Consider the following 19,050-nt stretch of genomic DNA (forward strand, 5'->3'; position numbering starts at 1 on the left):
AAAAAAAATAACCAGGTGAAATTTCATCTGGCTATACTATAAAGAGGAGGAGATGCCTTTCATCAGTCTTAGCTCTCTGTCTGGAGTTTAAAGAGGCTTGCTCTTGCTGCAGACACAGAGGTGGAAATGTGATGCTCCAGACTGTTAAGGAGGAGTAACATTATCACCTCTTCCAGTGAGTTCTTGCCCAGAGTTCACATTGGTCTCATGCCTGAACCCTTAGTTGATGAATCCACACCCAGAGGTAATAAATCACTGTGCAGGGCACATCTTCTGTCAAAGTCACCCACCTATTCCAAGCTCCATTTATAGGAGTGATAGCACAATTTATGATGTCGTCTACCACCTTTATATCCATTGTATTTTTGCTCCTCTCTCTGAAATCCCTGACAAATGAGCTTCAATTTTTCTCTCCCATTTCTGATCAGGCATAATCTAAGCACATGTCAGCACGGAAGTATTTCAGTTGAGCAGCCTCTGATACCAGGTAATATTCTCTCATGCTGCTGTTTTCAGTGATACTAGCAACATTAATTCCAGCACTGACAGTCTCCTTCTGCAGTCCTGATGTTTTTTCTTGTTTAGCTGGGGTGACAAAATAAACTTGAAACTCATTTGAAGGTCTCAAATCAGTTGTAGGCCTTGAACAGTCTTTCAGTGTTGTGACAAATCTGATGCTCTGTAACTCCACTACGTTCTTCTATGGCTGGTTCAAAGATCAAAAATGCTCTCACTGTTGGCTGCTATCAAGCATGCATTATTGTCTCTTCAGGACGCAACAATACAGGTTATTTTAGATCTATTCTGCACTTCCATTTCATAATGCCTTTACCCAACAAAAGATCCATTAGGAAATTAAGCTGTTTTTGCAGTTAAAGCATAGGTGGAACGCTGCTAACCTTACATGGGGAAGTTTTTGGCTGTGCTGGAGTCAAGACAGATGGTCACTTCAGGGAATGTTTCTTTTATGGCAAGTGCTCATTTGAGTAGGAATATTTCTAGCTGGATGAGTCACCTCTTTCTTGATCACTGCATCAGATACCAACACATGATTTTTACACAAGGATATTCAAAGATGTGGCACAGGCTGAAAATGCATCTTCAAAGCATCCTGCAAGGGTTTCTTTCTCCACTGGGAGTATTATATGGCCCATGTAGATGGAATAAAAAAATTTCATCCACTGTTTTATTTTTACTGAAAACTGTGATGAAATGTCTTTTTTCTTTTTTTTTTTTTTTTACAAAATCATGTGGTACTCATATACAAAATCAGTCCCATAACAGGAAAATGCACAAAATCATAATAAAATGTCTCTGTTTAATGTAAAAGTAAGAAACTTAGAGTAAAGTGCAAAAATTAGAGCGAACATTTCTATTCTGTGGCTCTTCAGCAGCAGGTTTGACTCTTCCCTGGTTTGGAGGACGAGGACCATCATCTGCATGCTGGTTGCCATGGAGACTCCCATCGCTTTTGGAATCACAAGTTTTGCCTGAAAGGAAACGCTCCTGCAGTGTGAGTTTTTAAGGACCAGAAAGGTTTCTGTTTGTCAGCACACCACATACCAGATTAACCAGCACATCTAAGCAGGTGGGAGGGAAGGCAGTCAAATATTTTCTAGTAATTAGCAACAACATATTCAGTCTGTATAAAATCCACAAAACACATAAATAGAACTGCAAGCCTAGCTGCATTAGATTTGGTTGTTATGGCATCAAACCTGTTATCTTTCCATATCAGCTACTTAAAGGAGAATGAACTTTGGCCCCAGAACATGAGCATGGCAATAAATCCTTCTGAGTCCTGCAGAAGACAGGATTGAGGTTTCTCTTGAGTTGGTAAGGCTCCCCCATAACTACATCTTTTCTAGGAAAAGATGTGTGCATGAACAGTTGTGTGCATGGGTCTGTCCCTGTGAAGAGCTGCCTAACTTTTATCCATTCTATTTGCACTCCCAAAAGGGCTCTGGGCTTTGACAGCTCTGTCAGCTTCTTTCTCACTAGTGCACAATCAACACCTGGGACTTCTGCAAAGGTGAAATGTCTGGACCTAAGGATTGTGCAGAAGGATAATGTGTGTATGTTGGCCTTAATTTATGGCTTGAATAAAACTGTGGTTATTCAGAAGATGAATATAAAGAACTTGCAAGATTTAGCCTCAGTTATTTCCTAGTTCTGTGGTTTTTGTGAGATGGTAAGTAAATACCTGCTAAATCTCCAACTTTCATTTGATTTCTTCTTTTGAGGCTGTTTTGTGTATCTGTGGGGGCATCAACATACTTCATTGCAACAGTTGGGGTCTGGTCCTTCTTTTGCTGAGTCTGAGTAGCTGAAAGAAAAACACAAAAGGACATTTAACTGGATTGTATTAACGTTCATTTGTTCAAGGAGGTAAATGTGTTGAGTTGACTCTACCTTGGTGATGAGAACTTGGTGTAGTTTCAGTCTTGCCTTCTGGAATGGACTGAACAGATTCATGTCCAGTATCTAAATCTTTCACTGGCCTTCCCATAATCTCATTCTCAGTTGCAGATTTATTTCTAATGAGAAAGTATGTGTGCATTTTCCCTTTGCCTTTTACTTCTATTTCTCCTCTTTCAGTAATTTCAAAATTCTTGTGTTTTAGGCACCTAAAGTATCAGAAGCAAAATGACACATGAAAATTCAAGACAAGTAAAAACGACACTGATGTTTTAAAAGAGCTGAGTGATCAAATCACAACAGTCTGGGAAAAAGAGTCTCGATTTGTGAACAACTGAGGATTTGTTTCAGCTGTTTATTCAAGCCTGCTTTACATGTACAGCTTGATCACAAATTAATGGCTCACATAGAAAAATACTTCAGTAGGTTGGAGGGTTCCTGTTTACCAGTAAATATAAATTAAGAACTGAGGCAGCCAGACAGAATTATCCCCAGTCATTTCATCAGAGAAGACAATCAAGTCAGTCAAGCATGATTGACTAATTTCTTTTACATCCAGACTTGCTATCCCCAATTGCCTTTTTCGTGTGTCCAAAAATGGCCATTTGATTTTCACTGGGACTGACATGAGGCTGATAAGCCTACAGTTTCACGTTCCCATTTTTCCATGCAGCTGTAGTTTTCTTCAGCTGCTATGGTGCTGACAGTCATGCCTTCCAGAGCTGACAGCCAGCAGCTCTGCAGTGCCATCACCCAGCTCTCATTTCCTCAGGTCCCTTCTGCTCCCAAGCATTTCTGTAGACTGAGCTCTCTCAGAAGACCCCTGCTCTGATCCTCTTCCAGCACACATAGTTCACCTCCTCCTTGAACCCTGACTCTTGGTGCAGGGACCTTGAAGATCTCATCAGTGAAGACCAAAGCAAGAGAGGCCCTGAGTACCTCAGCGTTTCTTCAGGGCACTGTCACTAAATCACCTGCCACAGCAGGTCTATGTTTCTATTTATATTCTAACATTGCAGAAGCTCCTCTGACTGCCTTTGAACTTTGTTGCCCATTTAGAAGCCAGCTGAGTTCTCCTTTTCCCACCATCATTCCTATGTGCCCAGACAATGTTGTTGTACTCCTTCCTTTGTAGTTAGTCTTTGCTTCCACTCTTGCATATAGATTTTATGCATACATAAAGTTCACAAAAATGTGGTATTAATTTTTTACACACATGAGTTTCTGGAAAGTGAATTACTGAATGAAGAGGATAGCATTTATGCAGTTAATACTTAGTAAGTGTAAATAAAATTTTCACTACAAATTATGGAGATCGGAGAGATTTAAAACCTTTTGTTATTAAATGTTCTAATTGTTCTGTCTTTCTATCACCTACATCAATTTATCAGTATTTCCAAGTAAGCTATCACAATTTTTTTAAAATATTTTGCTTTCTAGGATGGAAACTCTCAAACATCTGCTTCTATATATTTAAGTACATTTGGAATAATTAGAAAAAAAAAATATAAGTCATTACAAGAAATGACTTTCTTTTACAAGCTGCTTAAATGAATGACTAAGCACCATCTACACTGAAAGGTGCAGCTGCCAAGGCAGTGGATTTTAGCACGGATTTGGGCAGGTAAAGTTTCCATCACGGTTACTCACTGGTAGGCACTGGAGCTGAGGTGGATTTTGCTGGGGACGCCGTGGCTCTCCATCCGGGAGGCGATGTTCACCGTGTCCCCAAACAAGCAGTAACGAGGCATCTTTTCTCCAACCACCCCCGCCAAGACAGGACCTGTATGGATCCCAACTCGAATCTTTATGAAGACATAAAACACCCCCCAGAAATGTCACTCGTTATTTGACATCTTTCTTAATGCTACCAGCCACTGAAAAATTCATCTCAACACAACACTGGACATCGGCATGGTATCAAATATCCACAAGGAGAAGCTCCTCATGAAAAAGTGCCCACGTGAGCCTTGCCCAAAGCCAAAGAGGAGTCAGAAGCAGATCTTTGAGGTGCTGCTGCAATACATTAACCAGAAGCTCAGCACAAGAAGCACACAGACACACATGCACCTTTGTGTTGACTTACTTGGATAGGATTTCCAGAAACTGGGTTCTGTACTCCTTTGGCTGCCATTATCATGCCCAAGGCAAAATTAGCAACTCGCTCTGCGTGAGTGGGTACAGGCACAGGGACCCCACCTACCACCATGTAGGCATCTCCAATTGTCTCCACCTTCAATTGAGAGGGACAAGTACATGAACATGCCAGATGCATCTCACTCAGGTGAGTGTTTTGCTATTCAGGGCTCTTCTTATCTGCACCAACTGCCCCTTTCTCTTAAAAGATGCTCCACTTACTGAAAAGCTTTAGCACATGTGAGTTTCCTTGAGATGGAGATCCTTTCCTTCACTCCACACTAAAAGTTTCATAGTGTTCTATCCCTGCTCACTTGACCCACTTTAGATATCAGTGTGAGACACCCTAAGGAGTGAGGGCTGCTGTGCAAGTGTCAGACTGTTTGCCTTCCTCTTACCCAGGGCAGAGCTGTATGCAAAGAGCTAGCCTGAGGCACAGACTCCTGAGCCAGGAGGTGACCTGATAGATGAGTGCTATTAATTAGCTCTAATTCACAAATGGTGCTCACATGAAATCACAAGGTTGGAAGAGACCTCCAAAACACTAAAAGCATATTTCTTATTTGAGAGAGATTCATTTTTTAAAAAGTCACAATAAAGCAAGGGAGCCCATTCACTGCTGATTATGATTAAGGGGTTCACACAAAGTTAAGGAACCTCCAGGATGTCACAGAACACAGTATGAGCTAAACAGTTTGGGAGCATCCTTCCCTATGACCAGCTGTTTTCCCACAGCAGCTGCAGCCTATGAGACAAATGCTGAAGGGTTCCTTCAGCATCCAGTGTCCTTGAACTAGCTGTTAAAGTACCTGAAAAATGCTTTGGATTTTGTTCCTATACCAGAAACTTTGCTGGGAATAGAACAGACCTGTTTGAAACAGAGAAGTCTTAAATGTTTAAAATCCATTGTAAAAACCTGTTACACGTTAATGAAATTTTCTAAACTGCTCTTGTGAGGCTTCACTGACCCATTTATCATTAGTAAACAAGAGATTTTTTAAATTAGATTAATTGGCTTTCTTAAAAATTAACACCAATAGGAGAATGGAAACGTAATTTAATATTTGGATTTGTTCATTAACACAATGACTTAAAACAGTTCAGCACATCAATTTCAGAGAAGGTGTTCCTGTCCATGCCTTCTATCAGACAGCCAAACCCACAGTGATGCCAGTAATTCTCTGTAACAAATTTAAAATAACTGTAAAAAGCTACTAATGCAAATAGATACCCTAATTCTTTTTCAGCCATAGTAGAAGATTTAGTTTAAAAAGTTTTATTTATAACCTCAGATGTTTATAAGCTTGGGCAAAGTTTCTTTGATCAATGTCACTACTTCATTTCTTTCCCAATTCCCTACAATAGTAATCTCATCCTTGCTCTCTGTACCCCAGTAACTTCCTTCAACATTAATAGGAGTTATATACAAGCTTCAAAAGGAGATTATTATAGTGACAGATCATTTACTTATGATGGATGATTTAGATAGAATATTATGCTAATTTATCCTGAAATCTGTGGGCCATATCCTGGATGCTTCAATTATTGAATACAGATTCCCTGCCAAGGAAGAAATGCTTCTGATTTCCCAGCCCAATTTATTGTGGGATGAACTGCAAGCCTTGCCTGAGCAAGGAATGAATAAGATTTGGATTTTACCCTTTACTATTTCTGCTTTCCTAAATATTTAATGGGCTGGGGACAGACAGAAACTTAGGAGCTGCTCTTCAGCACATCAAACCTGGTACCTCTGGAAGTGTTAATAATGCTATTATTATAGGCCAGCCAGGGCTCTGATCTTTCCAGCACAGTTTGCAGAGTCTAGACATGTACAGTCTAGGTCTAATTGATGCTCTGGGGGGGGGTTAGCAGGAGATGATCTCTATGAAACAAAAGTCTAGCTATTGTCTGGGTATTGCTTATAATGCTATTTCCTACTAAAAGAGACAATGACATAGTGAACTATTTAGAAGAGCTTCAAATAAAAGAACCAGGCAAGTTATGCATTTTGGACAGGCACTTGAGAAAGAAGGAAGAGAGATATGAAAGAAGAGCCATTCTGGTATTAGCCTTGTGGAAAGAGACTTTGGCGTATGACAGAAGTTGATTTCCTGTCCAGTAATTTTCCACTTCTTCCTTTTTTTTTCAGTTTGTGTGGCCACTAAAAATAGGTAATATTTTATGGTTTAATTAACAATCATGCTGTGTTGAAGAGGATTTAAGTACATTTAAAAACAAAACAAACAAAAACAAATCAACCAAACAAACAACAACCAAAAAAACCAGAAAAAAATTCTGCAGCCTTTTTTGATCAGTACCTACCTTGTACACATCATGCACTGTGGTCAGTCTGTCAAATCTCAGGTACATTGAATTTAACATGAGAACTATCTGAATAGGCTCACACTGGGCACAAATGTTGGTAAAGGTGACCACATCACTGAACAGTATAGTGCACTCCTTGAACTCTCCTGTGGGCACAAAGAGCTGTGGTATTTGTCATGGCTGGACAATCACAGAACCTCTTTGAGACTTGCTTGAAAAGATCATTCTATGGCCCCTCAGTTGCAAAATTCATACTGAGATGGAGAAGTGTCAATGTAAGAGTGTATCAAATATAAGAATAATTGCACATCTCAAGCAACCCAAACATCTGAATACACCATATACAGGATACGCTTAGCTCGTTATCCCTAATTTCATATATGTGCTTACTAAAGGGAATTCAAGCATATTATTGCTACCCTTAATAACAATGGAAATCATCATCATCCTATGTCTATAGGTGGCATAGAGGTAGTAAGAGAATTTTCTAGCAAAGACCACTTTCTTTATTCCCTTCACTTCTGAGCCCTTGTTTTCCTGTATACCAATGTTAAAACCAAAATCTTAGATTCTGAGACATTGCTGAAACACTGAATTTTGTTCACTGAATGGGCAGCTACTACCACCTTTCACCACCTAAGGAAAAATTTTGGCAAAGAGCTCCCAAAGCTTTTTTTGATAGTATAGCCTAATTCTTATTATCAGTGAAATTAATGGTCCATCATCTATCATCCTCCTACGCATGGGTGTCTCCAAGCAGAGAATGGACTCCAGGGCAGTGGCAAAGGGGCTGTGTCAGCACCCCAATCTCTCTATCCCCATCTCCTGATGCACAAATCACACACACACCCCAAATGCATCCTGTTCATTCACCTGCCTCAACTCGCTTTCCCTCTTTCAGCTGGTTGGCCACGTGCTGGGGAAGCATGGCATAGAGCAGAGCTTCAGTCTTCTTCTTCTCTTCCTCCAGGTGCTTCGACAGGATCCGCAGCTCCTCCTTCTTCCTCTCCAGCTGGTTGGAGAGCTCCATCTCTGCCAGCCTCTGCTGATTGAGCAGAATCAAGTCCCTGGTGACATCGTGAGGGGCGATGTCTGCGATGTGCATCTGCCGCTCCTCCAGCTCGTGCAAAGTGCGAAGCAGAGGGGAGCAGAGGTAGAGCATGCACTGCAGGGACTCCATCCACATCATCTGCCCTGTGTGCAACAAGTGTTGGCAAGGGTTGTCAGCAGTGTGCCCCTTCGCAGGGTGCTCAGCATTACTGGTGTTCATTTTAGGGGATGAGTTCTAAGGACAGTGGGTTTCTGTAGGATAATGGATAATCACAGGGATTTATTTCCTAGGAATTCTAGGTGAATTTGTTCACAGGAGCCACACTAGGCAAATAACAAAATTTTAGAACCCAGGAAGCAGTCACTCCCTCATTGTAGGTGCTGGGCAGAGCCCAACTATGACTCAAGTCCCTCCTCCTTGTGAGGAACCCCAGTGCTCACAACACCTCTGCTCTCCTTTCTGCTCCTCTCTTCATTTTCCCCTTCTCTCCTCCTAGTTCTTGAGCTGTTCCCAAAGCCAGGCTGTCAGAATCATGCACAGGGGAACTGACACTTACAGTGATTAAGCAAAACATTTAAAGTTTAATTTCACAGTGCACAGTTTGTGTCCCAGTAAAGTCAGTGGCACTTTCCCCCCTGGAAGGTGGAGCTTTCAGTTACCATCATAAGCTAAACAAGCAGCTACAAAAATGCCTGAAAGGTAAAAGGGATTTTTTGGTGGGGGATCCAGTGTTTTAGGTTTTTGTGGAGGTGTTGTAGTTTTACTATTATTATTACTATTACTATTACTATTATTATTATTATTATTATTATTATTATTAATGTTAATATTAATATTATCTTGCTTTGTAAGCATTATTGCTGTCTAAACAGCAATCTAGGAATGCTTCTTCCTTTTTATCTCTCTCCCTCACCTCATCCCCAGGGCTACTGAATGACCAGCTTTAAGAGGATTGAAACATCAGTAATACGTGTGAATTAACCCCTAGAGCATAAGAGAAAGTACAGTTGTACCCATGACTAGTCAAAGTTCCTTGTTTTGGTAGCATTAGGTTTTCAAGGTATCCCTAAACCCTTAATTTTTTTCTGAATCTCAGGAAAACGAGATTAGGCAATCATTACATAAAGGTGAAAGGAGACAAGAGAAAATTAGGTCACATTACATAGTTCAGAAAAGAAAAATTGAAGTTACAGAACAATTCAACTAATATAGTTAATTACACCAAGCAGATGATCATCCCATATTCAGTCCTCTCAGTAAAAACAAAAAGCAGACACAGTATATTTTTTGCTGAGATAATTTTAACTGGTAAACCCTTACATGGCTTTCGGGGGGGGGGGGTGGGGGGGGGGCGGAGGTGAAGACAGAAATTAGAACCTGAAAATGTGCTACAAAAAATAAAAGCACAGTGAACTAATCTATTTTTATCACATTTGAAACCCAGTCAGTATCAAATAACTCCCCTCAAAGGCATAAATTAAGAACAAATCATATATTCACATGTGGGTTTTGCAGCATCAGAAAACCATCATATTTCTAAGCCTTTCAAAGAGGAGCAGAGCTGTTTCTGACTGAAAGCCTTCAAAATCTGGTGAGGTGATAGCAGAATTTGTGTTCAAGCACCTACCGTTTCTCTAAACAGAGCCATCTAATCTCCTCACTGCCCAAAGGTTATTTATAGGACTTGAGCGAGGTCAGAAGTGCACCTCAGTGTAATTCCTGATTTCCTACGAGCACTGATGCTACTGAAAACAGTGAAGTACCTCTTAGCTCTAGCATTGGCCGCTCTTTCCATGACTCAGGCATCATCTCTCTTCTAGTCTGGAAAACAAATTGGCTGTTGATGAATTTCTGAATGCTGGAGATGGTGAAGGGTACTTCTGGGTGAATGATCCTGAAGTACTCATCCAAGCAGATGCCCATGGTCTGAAGGCCAGGTACAATCTTCTGAATGCTCACCCCAGCTTGCTTCACTTTTAGCTTAAAAAGAAAATACGGACCAATGTTACAATTCATGTCCCCTTGGGTTCAGACCAAGCAACAGCTGAACAGTGTTTATACATTTCCACACACTTAGCCTTTCTAGAGCACATGGCTTATTTCTGAGCAAGGTTTCTCCCTTGTCAGTGTAGTACTACACAGTTCTGAATGCATGCCCTTCATAGCAAGACAAAGCCCCAAGAAAGGAATGTCGTTATTAAAATGTTCCTTCTCGTCAGTTGTGAAAAACCCCAAAACTACCTGCTATTATCTCTGCTTGCTTTTGTGTAGACCTCACAAACAGCCTTACAGGTAGCTGCAGGAGAAAATTTGAGATGCCAGTGTGTCTTGTATTCCAAAACAAAAATAAATGTGGCATAAAACACCTTAGCAAATATTAATTTTCTAATAGATGCCATGGGTTACTTTCTCTTAACAAAGTGTAAAGGTTTAGTCATTTTCCTTTATTCTGCTGACCATACATGAGCTCTTAAATTCTGCAGAAATGTTCTTCTCTGCTTGTCATCAGTTATTGAAGCTCTGACCTGGCTACCAGTAATGGATGTGGGACTTTTCTTCTTTGCACACTAGTAAGTTAATTAAATTATGTAGACTGGCCTTCTTGAGAGGTTTAAAACTCTGTATTTTGGCTGATGTGGGCAGTGGCATGAAGCAGATTCTATGCTCAGTTTCAATCAGCACGATGCCAAAACACAATCCCCGAGGGGAATGTATTCAGCATTCTTCCACTGTCCCATCCTCAGCTTCTCCTTTCTTTGCTCCTGTCTTAAGCCAATATTCTCTCCGCAGGGTTTGGAGCAAGAGGATCTGTAGCTTGGTGGGAACCCAGGTGAGTTGGGAACCAACCAAGGGGCAGCCCTGCCAAGGGGCTGCAGAGTATGTGTGCACAGGAGAGGAGACTCAGTGGTGCCCACAAGGTAAAGAGATGTTTGGGTCCCAGGGGGGTTGCATGCTGCCTGATGCAGTAGGTAGCTGGGCTTTCCCAGCAGAAGCACGCAGCAGCAGACTCAGAAAGCACCAAGAGCCTCAGCTGCCAGCACAGCCCTCAAAGCCTTGGGATAGATTGGTGACTGCAAGGAGAGGGGGAAACTCTAAGTGCAAAGCCAGTTTAAAGGATGGGACACATCTCTGGTATATCCGGGGACAGAAAGGTGACCAGAAACCTCGAAAAATTCTGCTCACTATTTGGTAACAGATAGACTGCTGCAATAAACCTTGCTGGCATATCTGCAGCTGTTTCAGGCAGGGTAAACTCAATAAATTCAAAGGAGATTCCTATCTGCAGTGCTACAGAGCGTGTCTCTGTACAGAGTATTTCTGCAAATCCTGTAAGTGAGTGTACACTGCAGCAGGGAGCAGTAGGACAGTCAAAACACAGGAAAATTACTACAAGGTTTATGCAAATTAAGGGCCATGACCACAGGCTTGTCCTACCTCTTTGTCAAAAACCATATGAAAAGGAAGTCCATTGCAAAATGTTTTTGTGTCAATCCAGAGGCTCTTGGGATAAACAGGATCAAATCCTCTCAGGATCTTACCTGTGGGGAGATAAATGTGTAGTTTTTAAATCAGGCTGCACTTCATAAAACCAATCAGCATTATCTTTTATCATTCAGTGAGACAGGACTCTATATCATAGTGAGTGAAGACAAAGCAGTCTAATCCACAGCTGATTAGCAACTAATCTGAGTTGGCTGAGTGTTTAAAACCTTAGCACACAGAAAACACAGAGCATGAGATTCATTAAATTATGCCAAAAAAATAACAATAGATGAACACCTGTAGATATTACTTCTCCATGAATCTGCAGATGCCATAGCAAAATAATACAGGTTCATCCCACAAAAATGTGCACAGAAGTGGATTTAATACATTTTGCCAGCTGCTAAGGACCACTCAGAGGAAAAGGAACAGTGTGATCTGGGTTTTAGTCTCCTATATAATAAACCGTATATACAATGTCCATAGAACAGAGACAGAATTACTGTTTGGTTTCTATCTTACTTACCCTGAGATTTTTTACAAAATGGTCACAAATCTGCAGAGTGCTTCGTGCTTACTAGCAGATACTTTTGTAAAAGGAATACAATTGGTAAAATATCAGAAGAGCTCATCTTTTGAAAGAACCACCCAAAACCTTTGATCCTCATGGTATAAACTTGGATTCCCAGTAACCCACCAGAATCAAAAGGATGATTACTTCCATTGACCTCTTTCCCCCCAAAGGTGGCTATGGCAGTTACTCTCCAGTAAATTATGCTTAGAACAAGCATTCATGTCACTCAGGAGATTGGTGCAAAATATAACAAACTTAGAACCTATCTTTTAGACCTTTTACTGCTTCAGAGGAAGTCAGTGTGGGTTTTTAATTTATTAAAATCTGGCTCTTGAAAACTCACACTTTTAGCTAAAGATTTTTTTTTTAGTAATAATGCTAGTCTTAATTTTTATTTTAAATATATATTAATTTCCTACTTAGTATATCTGCCCTTGTAATGCACGTGACACTGCACCAGGTGATACCAGGTTCAATTTTTCACTCATCCCAGAATGCAGACACCTTGGCAATGTGAGCTAGATTCCCATTCCTTTTGGGGAATCAAAAAATCCTAACTGAAAATTTTCTTCTATTTTACAAACATATAAACATCTAATACATATAGGTAAAAACAGATTACTAGATTAGCAGTAGTGGAGGATGGTATTCTTTTGGTAGTGGAGGATGTAATTTGGCATTCAAAATTTACTACAGCTGATAAATTTGGAAAGGAGTAGTATCTACCAAGTTAAAAAGCACACTTTTAAATCCAGCATCTTAAAACAAGTGACATGACAATGAAGAATCAAATTCACCACACAATGGCATTTTTTAGAAGAACACTTTTCAGATGAAAGCCCTGTTTAAGAGACAAAAGTGACAAGTCATATTCCATTTAAGTATCTGTCATTACTAAGCATGCTTATTATCTGCAATTTTTCTTTGATCATCAGTGTCAAACCGAATGAAACTTAACCAGAAACATTTTGAAAAGTTGCAGAGGAAATATAAATGGAAATTTCAAAATGGTTGGGTGGGTGGGGATAGGGAGGCTTACTGACTTTCTAACTGAAGAGACTGAGAAATGGTGACAAGCTCCCTCTGAGTGATCTCTCACCTTTTCCTAATGTGATTATTCCTCTTAATGTTTTCCAGTGACTTTTCTTAACAGGACAAACGGAGTTTCCTGCATCTCCATTTGCATTCTTGGCTTTTTCAAGGTCCTGTTGAAATATATCCAAAGGGAAATTCAAGGGTGTTTTTATTTTAAATATATTTTGGTAATATGGTGATAATGAATATAAAACTACCTCTTTATTCAGTTGATTCTCAATTTGTTTTTCAGAGTCAACAAGACATTGAGATGAGGAAGAAAATTCTTTTCTTTCCTTGCATGGAAATAGAGGGTTTTGAGTGACGAGAAATACAATATGTTCTTTTTTCCCAGTTCTTTCTTCTTCTTCTGTTTGATTGACTATTTTCATTGAAATCTCAATGTTAAAAAAATCCAGGGCTGCTGCACCGATGATTCCTGAAGGGGAAACAAAAGACAAGGTACTGCCAAGAACAAAACCTTTTCAATTCCTCTTTTAGAGGGCCCACAGTGGAATTCCACTGTTTCAGAAATCACTTTTCCAAAGAACTCTGGAAGAAGAAAGCAATGCATGTCATTCTTGCTGCCATTGCCATGATAAGAATATGCACATAGGAGGTCAGCTTTAAAGTTGTTGCTGCTTTTGCCTTGGCTGAGGACAAATGCTGATTTTCACTAGGAGCAGCTCAGCAGGATATCTGAAGAATGTGTTCAAGTAGCCATAGAGTAATAATATGAATTCTCATCAACCCAAAGAGGGCAGGGAGTCTAAAGAGATTCTGCTACACAATCTATTTCAGCCATTGAAGAATATTATATTTTGAAAGGAAGGAAACATCTTTCATGCAGATGCACAATCAGTTCTCTCATTTATGGTTAGGTATTAGGTAAAATACTGGACATCAAAATTACATCAAAAGCTATGTTTGAAACTCCAAATAATTCTGTGCTTTCAATATCAAATAAGTCTTGACATAGGGGGAAGTTTTGATGAACCTCTAAATTCAGCATCATTTATGAAAGAAAGGAATATGGTCATCTCTTACAGACCTAAAGCTCTCTAATGCTTGCACAAATACAGCTCTGGAGATTCTGGTCAATGCTGGTAAGAGATTCAGTTTGGAGCAGGCTTCAGTAGGAGTTTTAGAGATTGGATGTACTACAGGGTGGATGAATGTCCTCAACTCAAGTAGAGTTTTACTTCACTGTAATTTTAAAAGCAGGAGTAACTGAGAATTAATAAACAGACACAATACACACCATGAACTTTAATTTTTCTTCCAGGGAAGAAATGTTAGAGTTCCAGAGGGAACTCTATAGCAAGAATGGACATTTATGGCCTGGGTTGTCATACAATAAATTTTTATGAATGTTACTGGGAGCTAGGAGTGATCAGGCAGTAAGTAGGGAAATACTGAATTCAGGTGTCTGGACACTGAACTCTACCAGGCTTCAATTCCATGGCCTGGCCTCATCTGAAAAAAAGATACTGAACTCTGAGTGCATCTGCAAATACATGATTACTCTGTACATATATTGCATTGATCTGTGCTCTTCATTTAGTCTCATTACCTGGCACAATATGGCACAGACCTCTTCTGTCTGAATAGTAATGTAAATGCATTGACCCATCTTCATTCTTTTCTACTCTAAAAGATGGTGCATTCATCTCCTGAGGAAAAAAACAGACAAAACCAAAACCTCAGTATCTTCTTTTCTGAAAAAGTCTACTGATGAATTCCACTTGTGCAAAAGCCTCTCATGCCTTAAAAATACAAACTGTAATATAAATAACCTGAAAAACAGAAAACTAAATATTCTCACCTGTGAAGAAAAATCTGCTATGCATTAGATCCACTGTATTAAATAATACCTAATGTTGAAGAATAGTCAAAACCAAACATTTTTAGAAACTGTCCTAACATTTAGAGTAATCTGTTTCAAAGCACAGCAGAAGAGAACATGCTTTGGTGATTTTTTTTTTTCCCATTATTTATTCACACCTGTGAGATGCTGTTCCTTGTGTTATGAACTCTGGCAGAGTCCATCCATACCTGCTCAGCAGTTACTACTCAGACTTGCCTGGTAAGAAAGGGACAGGTAGCTGTGCAATGCATCCAGGTTCTCTATGAACTCATAGAGATTTCCACCCAGTGTCCTCAGCATGTGGTCATAGCCTGAGCGCTTACAGAATTCAAAGAAATACTTTCCAAACTCCCTCAGAACAAGGTCAGCAGGAACACCTGGCAAAATAAAGATACCTTAAGGAGTAAGAAAGGTTTGGAAGTTCTTGCAATGCTGTCAGGTGGATTAAGATTGAAGGCAGGAAACTTGCAACCTAGGGAAGGCATTCCCAAGAGCACAGGAGACAAAACCTGGGCTGCAGTCTCAGGCTCAACCCAGGATGATCCATTTTTGAGGCATGCTAACACATACCTAATACTTTGCAGGCTTTGTCAACAAGCTGCATTGTGATCTCATCTTTGTAAACTTCAAAAGTCAAGAAAGAATCCTGGACTCCAGCCTGCAGCCTACAACACAGAAGACAATATTCTTGTCTCAGCAGTGCTGTAAATACAACATGCTTGGGTGACCCAACTGGCATTTCTTAAGTACTGTTGGCTGTGAATGCACTACTTAACCTCCCTCAAGGGTTATATTGGAACACACTACTTCACCTAATGATGTAAGTTTAATATTAAATTGATTTAAATTAATTAAATTGCTTTAACATGGCTGAATGGTGGTGTCCACCTCCCTATTTCTGCTATTTCACATTATGGTATTACAGTAAACTCTTTCAAGGATTAGGACATCATAGTGTGGGGTGCTAGAGCAAGTGGAGTCTTAGTTTGTTTTGTAGTCTACTGGTTTGCTGTTCAATGTGGCCACAATATCAAGCTCTTGGGGCTCCCCAAACCTGCTGATTTTTTTTTTATATTGGCTTCAATGGATGACAAAATGTGGTGGATGGATTATATGACATCTAAGTATAATTTATGTATCCTGGAAATACCATATAGCTCATAAAAACAAGACAAAAGCAGAGATGATACAACGCCAGACTGAATGGGATTTTGAGCAACCTGGTCTAGTGGAAGGTTCCCTGCTCATGGCAGGGAGATTGGAACCAGATGATCTATGATTCTGATTTAGCTGCTGTTTTGAGTACTGGAATTAAAGTGACTTTATATTAAGGATGACATCTTTTCAATGTAATTACTTCTTGATATTGTCACAGTGAGCCAGCAAGTCTATTGCAAAGTTGTGTATAAGACTAAATGTCATCTTTAATTATCTGGTATGACAAATTAATTGGGACAAATTAGTATCAGAGGATAAAGTGTTACAAGGCAAGAAACTCTTACATTTGCCCTGTTAGCTACTCCTAATAATTACTTGAGATCACATCAGCTACCATTTACCAATAAGAAATTATATTCCCTGCTGCTGAATCCCTGAGCACTTTCTTTCTACACACTACATTTATTTGGAACACGTTACCTTAATTTTTCCCATGTTTCTTCACCATACTTTTCAACCACCAAAGACTTCAGGCACGCGTTTATAAATCCATACTGCAAAAGCAAACATACAAACATGGAAAAGATGTACTCATTTTCAAAAACTGCCCCAACACCTTTTTGTATTTAAAATTCCCCTGCTAATTTTATACTGCAAAAGAAAAAATAATAATGCTTGATGGCCTAAAGAGAAAGTGATAATGTTGGACAGCCATTACATCTTTCAGTAAACAGCGCAGCATTTCACCAGCATTCAGCAAGAGAGAGCGAGCAGGCAGGGGCGTTTTGCGGAGCAGGAGCCGAGGAACAGCAGGGCTGTGCCCTGTGCGGGCGGAGCTGGGGCTGCAGAGAGGGAACAGCTGAGCAGAGAGGGCACAGCAGAGCAGAGAGGGCACAGCAGAGCAGAAAGGGCACAGCAGAGCAGAAAGGGCACAGCAGAGCAGAGAGGGCACAGCAGAGCAGAGAGGACACAGCAGAGCAGAGAGGGCACAGCAGAACAGAGGGCACAGCAGAGCAGAGAGGGAACAGCAGAGCAGAGGGCACAGCAGAGCAGAGAGGGAACAGCAGAGCAGAGAGGGCACAGCAGAGCAGAGAGGGAACAGCAGAGCAGAGAAGGCACAGCAGAGCAGAGGGCACAGCAGAGCATCCCCGCACCCTGCCGCAGCCGCAGGGGCCCGGCCGCGCCCCGGCACGGGCGCTCCTGCCGTGGGGCTCGGGCAGCGCTCCCAGAGCGGCACCAGCCCAAGGATGGCGCGGTCCGAATGGCGCAAAGCCCGCGGGTCAGCATCATGTCCCGGCACGGCGCTCGGCCCCCTGCTCTCGGGCTGGGAGCCAGCGGCAGGGGCTGCCCGTCTGTCTGTCTGTCTGTCCGTCCCCGCCAGGGGCTGCTCGTCTGTCTGTCTGTGCGTCCGCATCAGAGGCTGCCCGTCCGTCCCCGGCCGCAGCTGTTTGTCCACGACAGGAGCTACGTGTCTGCCTATCTGTCCCCAACAGGAGCTTCCTGTCTATGTGTCGGTCTCCGGCCGGAGCTGTCTGTCTGTCTGTCTGTCTGTCTGTCTGTCCCGGCCCGCCCCCCGCCGCCCTGCTCACCATCCTGCCGCTGCCACCGGTCCCGCCGCGCCGCCCGCTGCCGGCCCGGCCAGGCCCGGCCCCGCGGCGGTGACACCCGGTGACACCCCGTAGCACCGGGTGACACCCGGTGACACCCCGTAGCACCCGGTGTCCGCGGGCACGGGCGCGCCGCCGGCGCTCGGAGCGGTGCCGGTCCCTCCGCGCCCCCCACGGGCTCGGCTGTTTTCCGCAGGAGAGGCGCGTTCCCCGCAGCTGCGGCTGTGTCGGGAATTCCGAGCGCTGCCGAGGAGCATCCCGGGCATCACGGCATCGCCGGCACGACGGCAGCTCTCGGCAGGTTCCCCCCCCCCCCCCCCCCGTCCCGGTTGCTGCTGCTGGAGCCCGGACAGGACGTGGTGCGGTCACCCCGGTCGGACACTGCCTGGCACGGCCGGGATCATCGGGTCCCACCCTCCGCAGGGCAAGGAGCCGGGACAGAGTCAAGGGCAGAGGACGTTTCTTGCCAAGGGTTTCTTAGAACTGCCCTTAGCAGAGCAGGAGTAGAAATGGAGTCAATAGCCACCAGGACAGGAGGTTTGTAGGGAGAAGCAGCACTTTCCCTTTGACTGCTACTGAGCCGGGAGTTGCTGCCAGAGGCCGGACAAGAAGCAGGAGGTGAAGCTCCCTGCATGTGGCTGCCATCACCCAGGCTGTGTCTGCAGCCACCCAGCTGTCCGAGAGGAAAGGACAGCAGCAGGGATGTTAACAGGAACACAGTGATTGGTGTTAGGTGCAATGGATTCATGGGGTTTGGCGTTTGGAAGAGTTATCTCATTTCCTAGGTTTATTTTTTAAATAATTATTTGTAGAGTGGGAGATTTGAGTGATTTGAGAGTCCTGAGGGAACACAATGAAGAACTACTTGGAGAAAACCCCTCTCCCCTTGATAAAGATGAGTTCGTGCCCTCCATCAGCCGAAGTGGCAGAGGCAGTCCTGTGGATGCTGAAAGCCCTGTGCCAGCACCTCATTGCTGCTGTTTGGGGCAGGGGTTGTGGGATGCTTTAGGGGACTGTGTACTGAGCCAGGACTCTGTGCCTGTCTGGCAGGGAGGGTTTTGCTCTTGGTCTGGTGACTCTAAGGCACTGTGCTCGTGGCTCTCTCTGATCCTCAACCCTCCAGTGCTGTGTGTGTTCAGTAAGTACATCAAAATCTGGGCCAAGGCCCTACGGCAGGCTACAGAAGTGCTGATTTTTGGCAATCACAGCACTCCCACGAGCCCTGTGCTGTCTCTGCCCGCCCCCAGCCTCCTCTAAACTCCCCACAGCTTTTCTGTCCCACACCACCAGTGATTCCCCTGTGACCTCACAGATAACAAGCCAGATCCTTTTTCAAAAGCTGCCTCGTGAGGCAAAG

The 19,050-nt window shown here is 42.5% G+C and overlaps 1 protein-coding gene across 1 annotated transcript; it reads right to left on the reverse strand.

Moving 5' to 3' along the window:
- Positions 1 to 381: 381 nt before the first annotated feature.
- On the reverse strand, positions 382 to 16,682 carry LOC134047722 (guanylate cyclase soluble subunit beta-2-like). The gene is made up of 15 exons (XM_062499087.1): positions 16,567 to 16,682; positions 15,499 to 15,593; positions 15,145 to 15,305; positions 14,635 to 14,734; positions 13,280 to 13,500; positions 13,087 to 13,192; positions 11,366 to 11,469; positions 9,694 to 9,910; positions 7,753 to 8,073; positions 6,877 to 7,025; positions 4,505 to 4,651; positions 4,069 to 4,223; positions 2,413 to 2,627; positions 2,204 to 2,326; positions 382 to 1,490 (listed from the first exon to the last, which is right to left on the reverse strand). Exons 1-15 carry the CDS (start codon positions 16,662 to 16,664, stop codon positions 1,339 to 1,341), a joined length of 2,364 nt encoding a protein of 787 aa, XP_062355071.1. The 5' UTR covers positions 16,665 to 16,682; the 3' UTR covers positions 382 to 1,338.
- Positions 16,683 to 19,050: the final 2,368 nt, after the last annotated feature.

Source organism: Cinclus cinclus, chromosome 10 (assembly GCF_963662255.1).
Source record: "Cinclus cinclus chromosome 10, bCinCin1.1, whole genome shotgun sequence".
Lineage (NCBI taxonomy): Eukaryota > Metazoa > Chordata > Aves > Passeriformes > Cinclidae > Cinclus > Cinclus cinclus.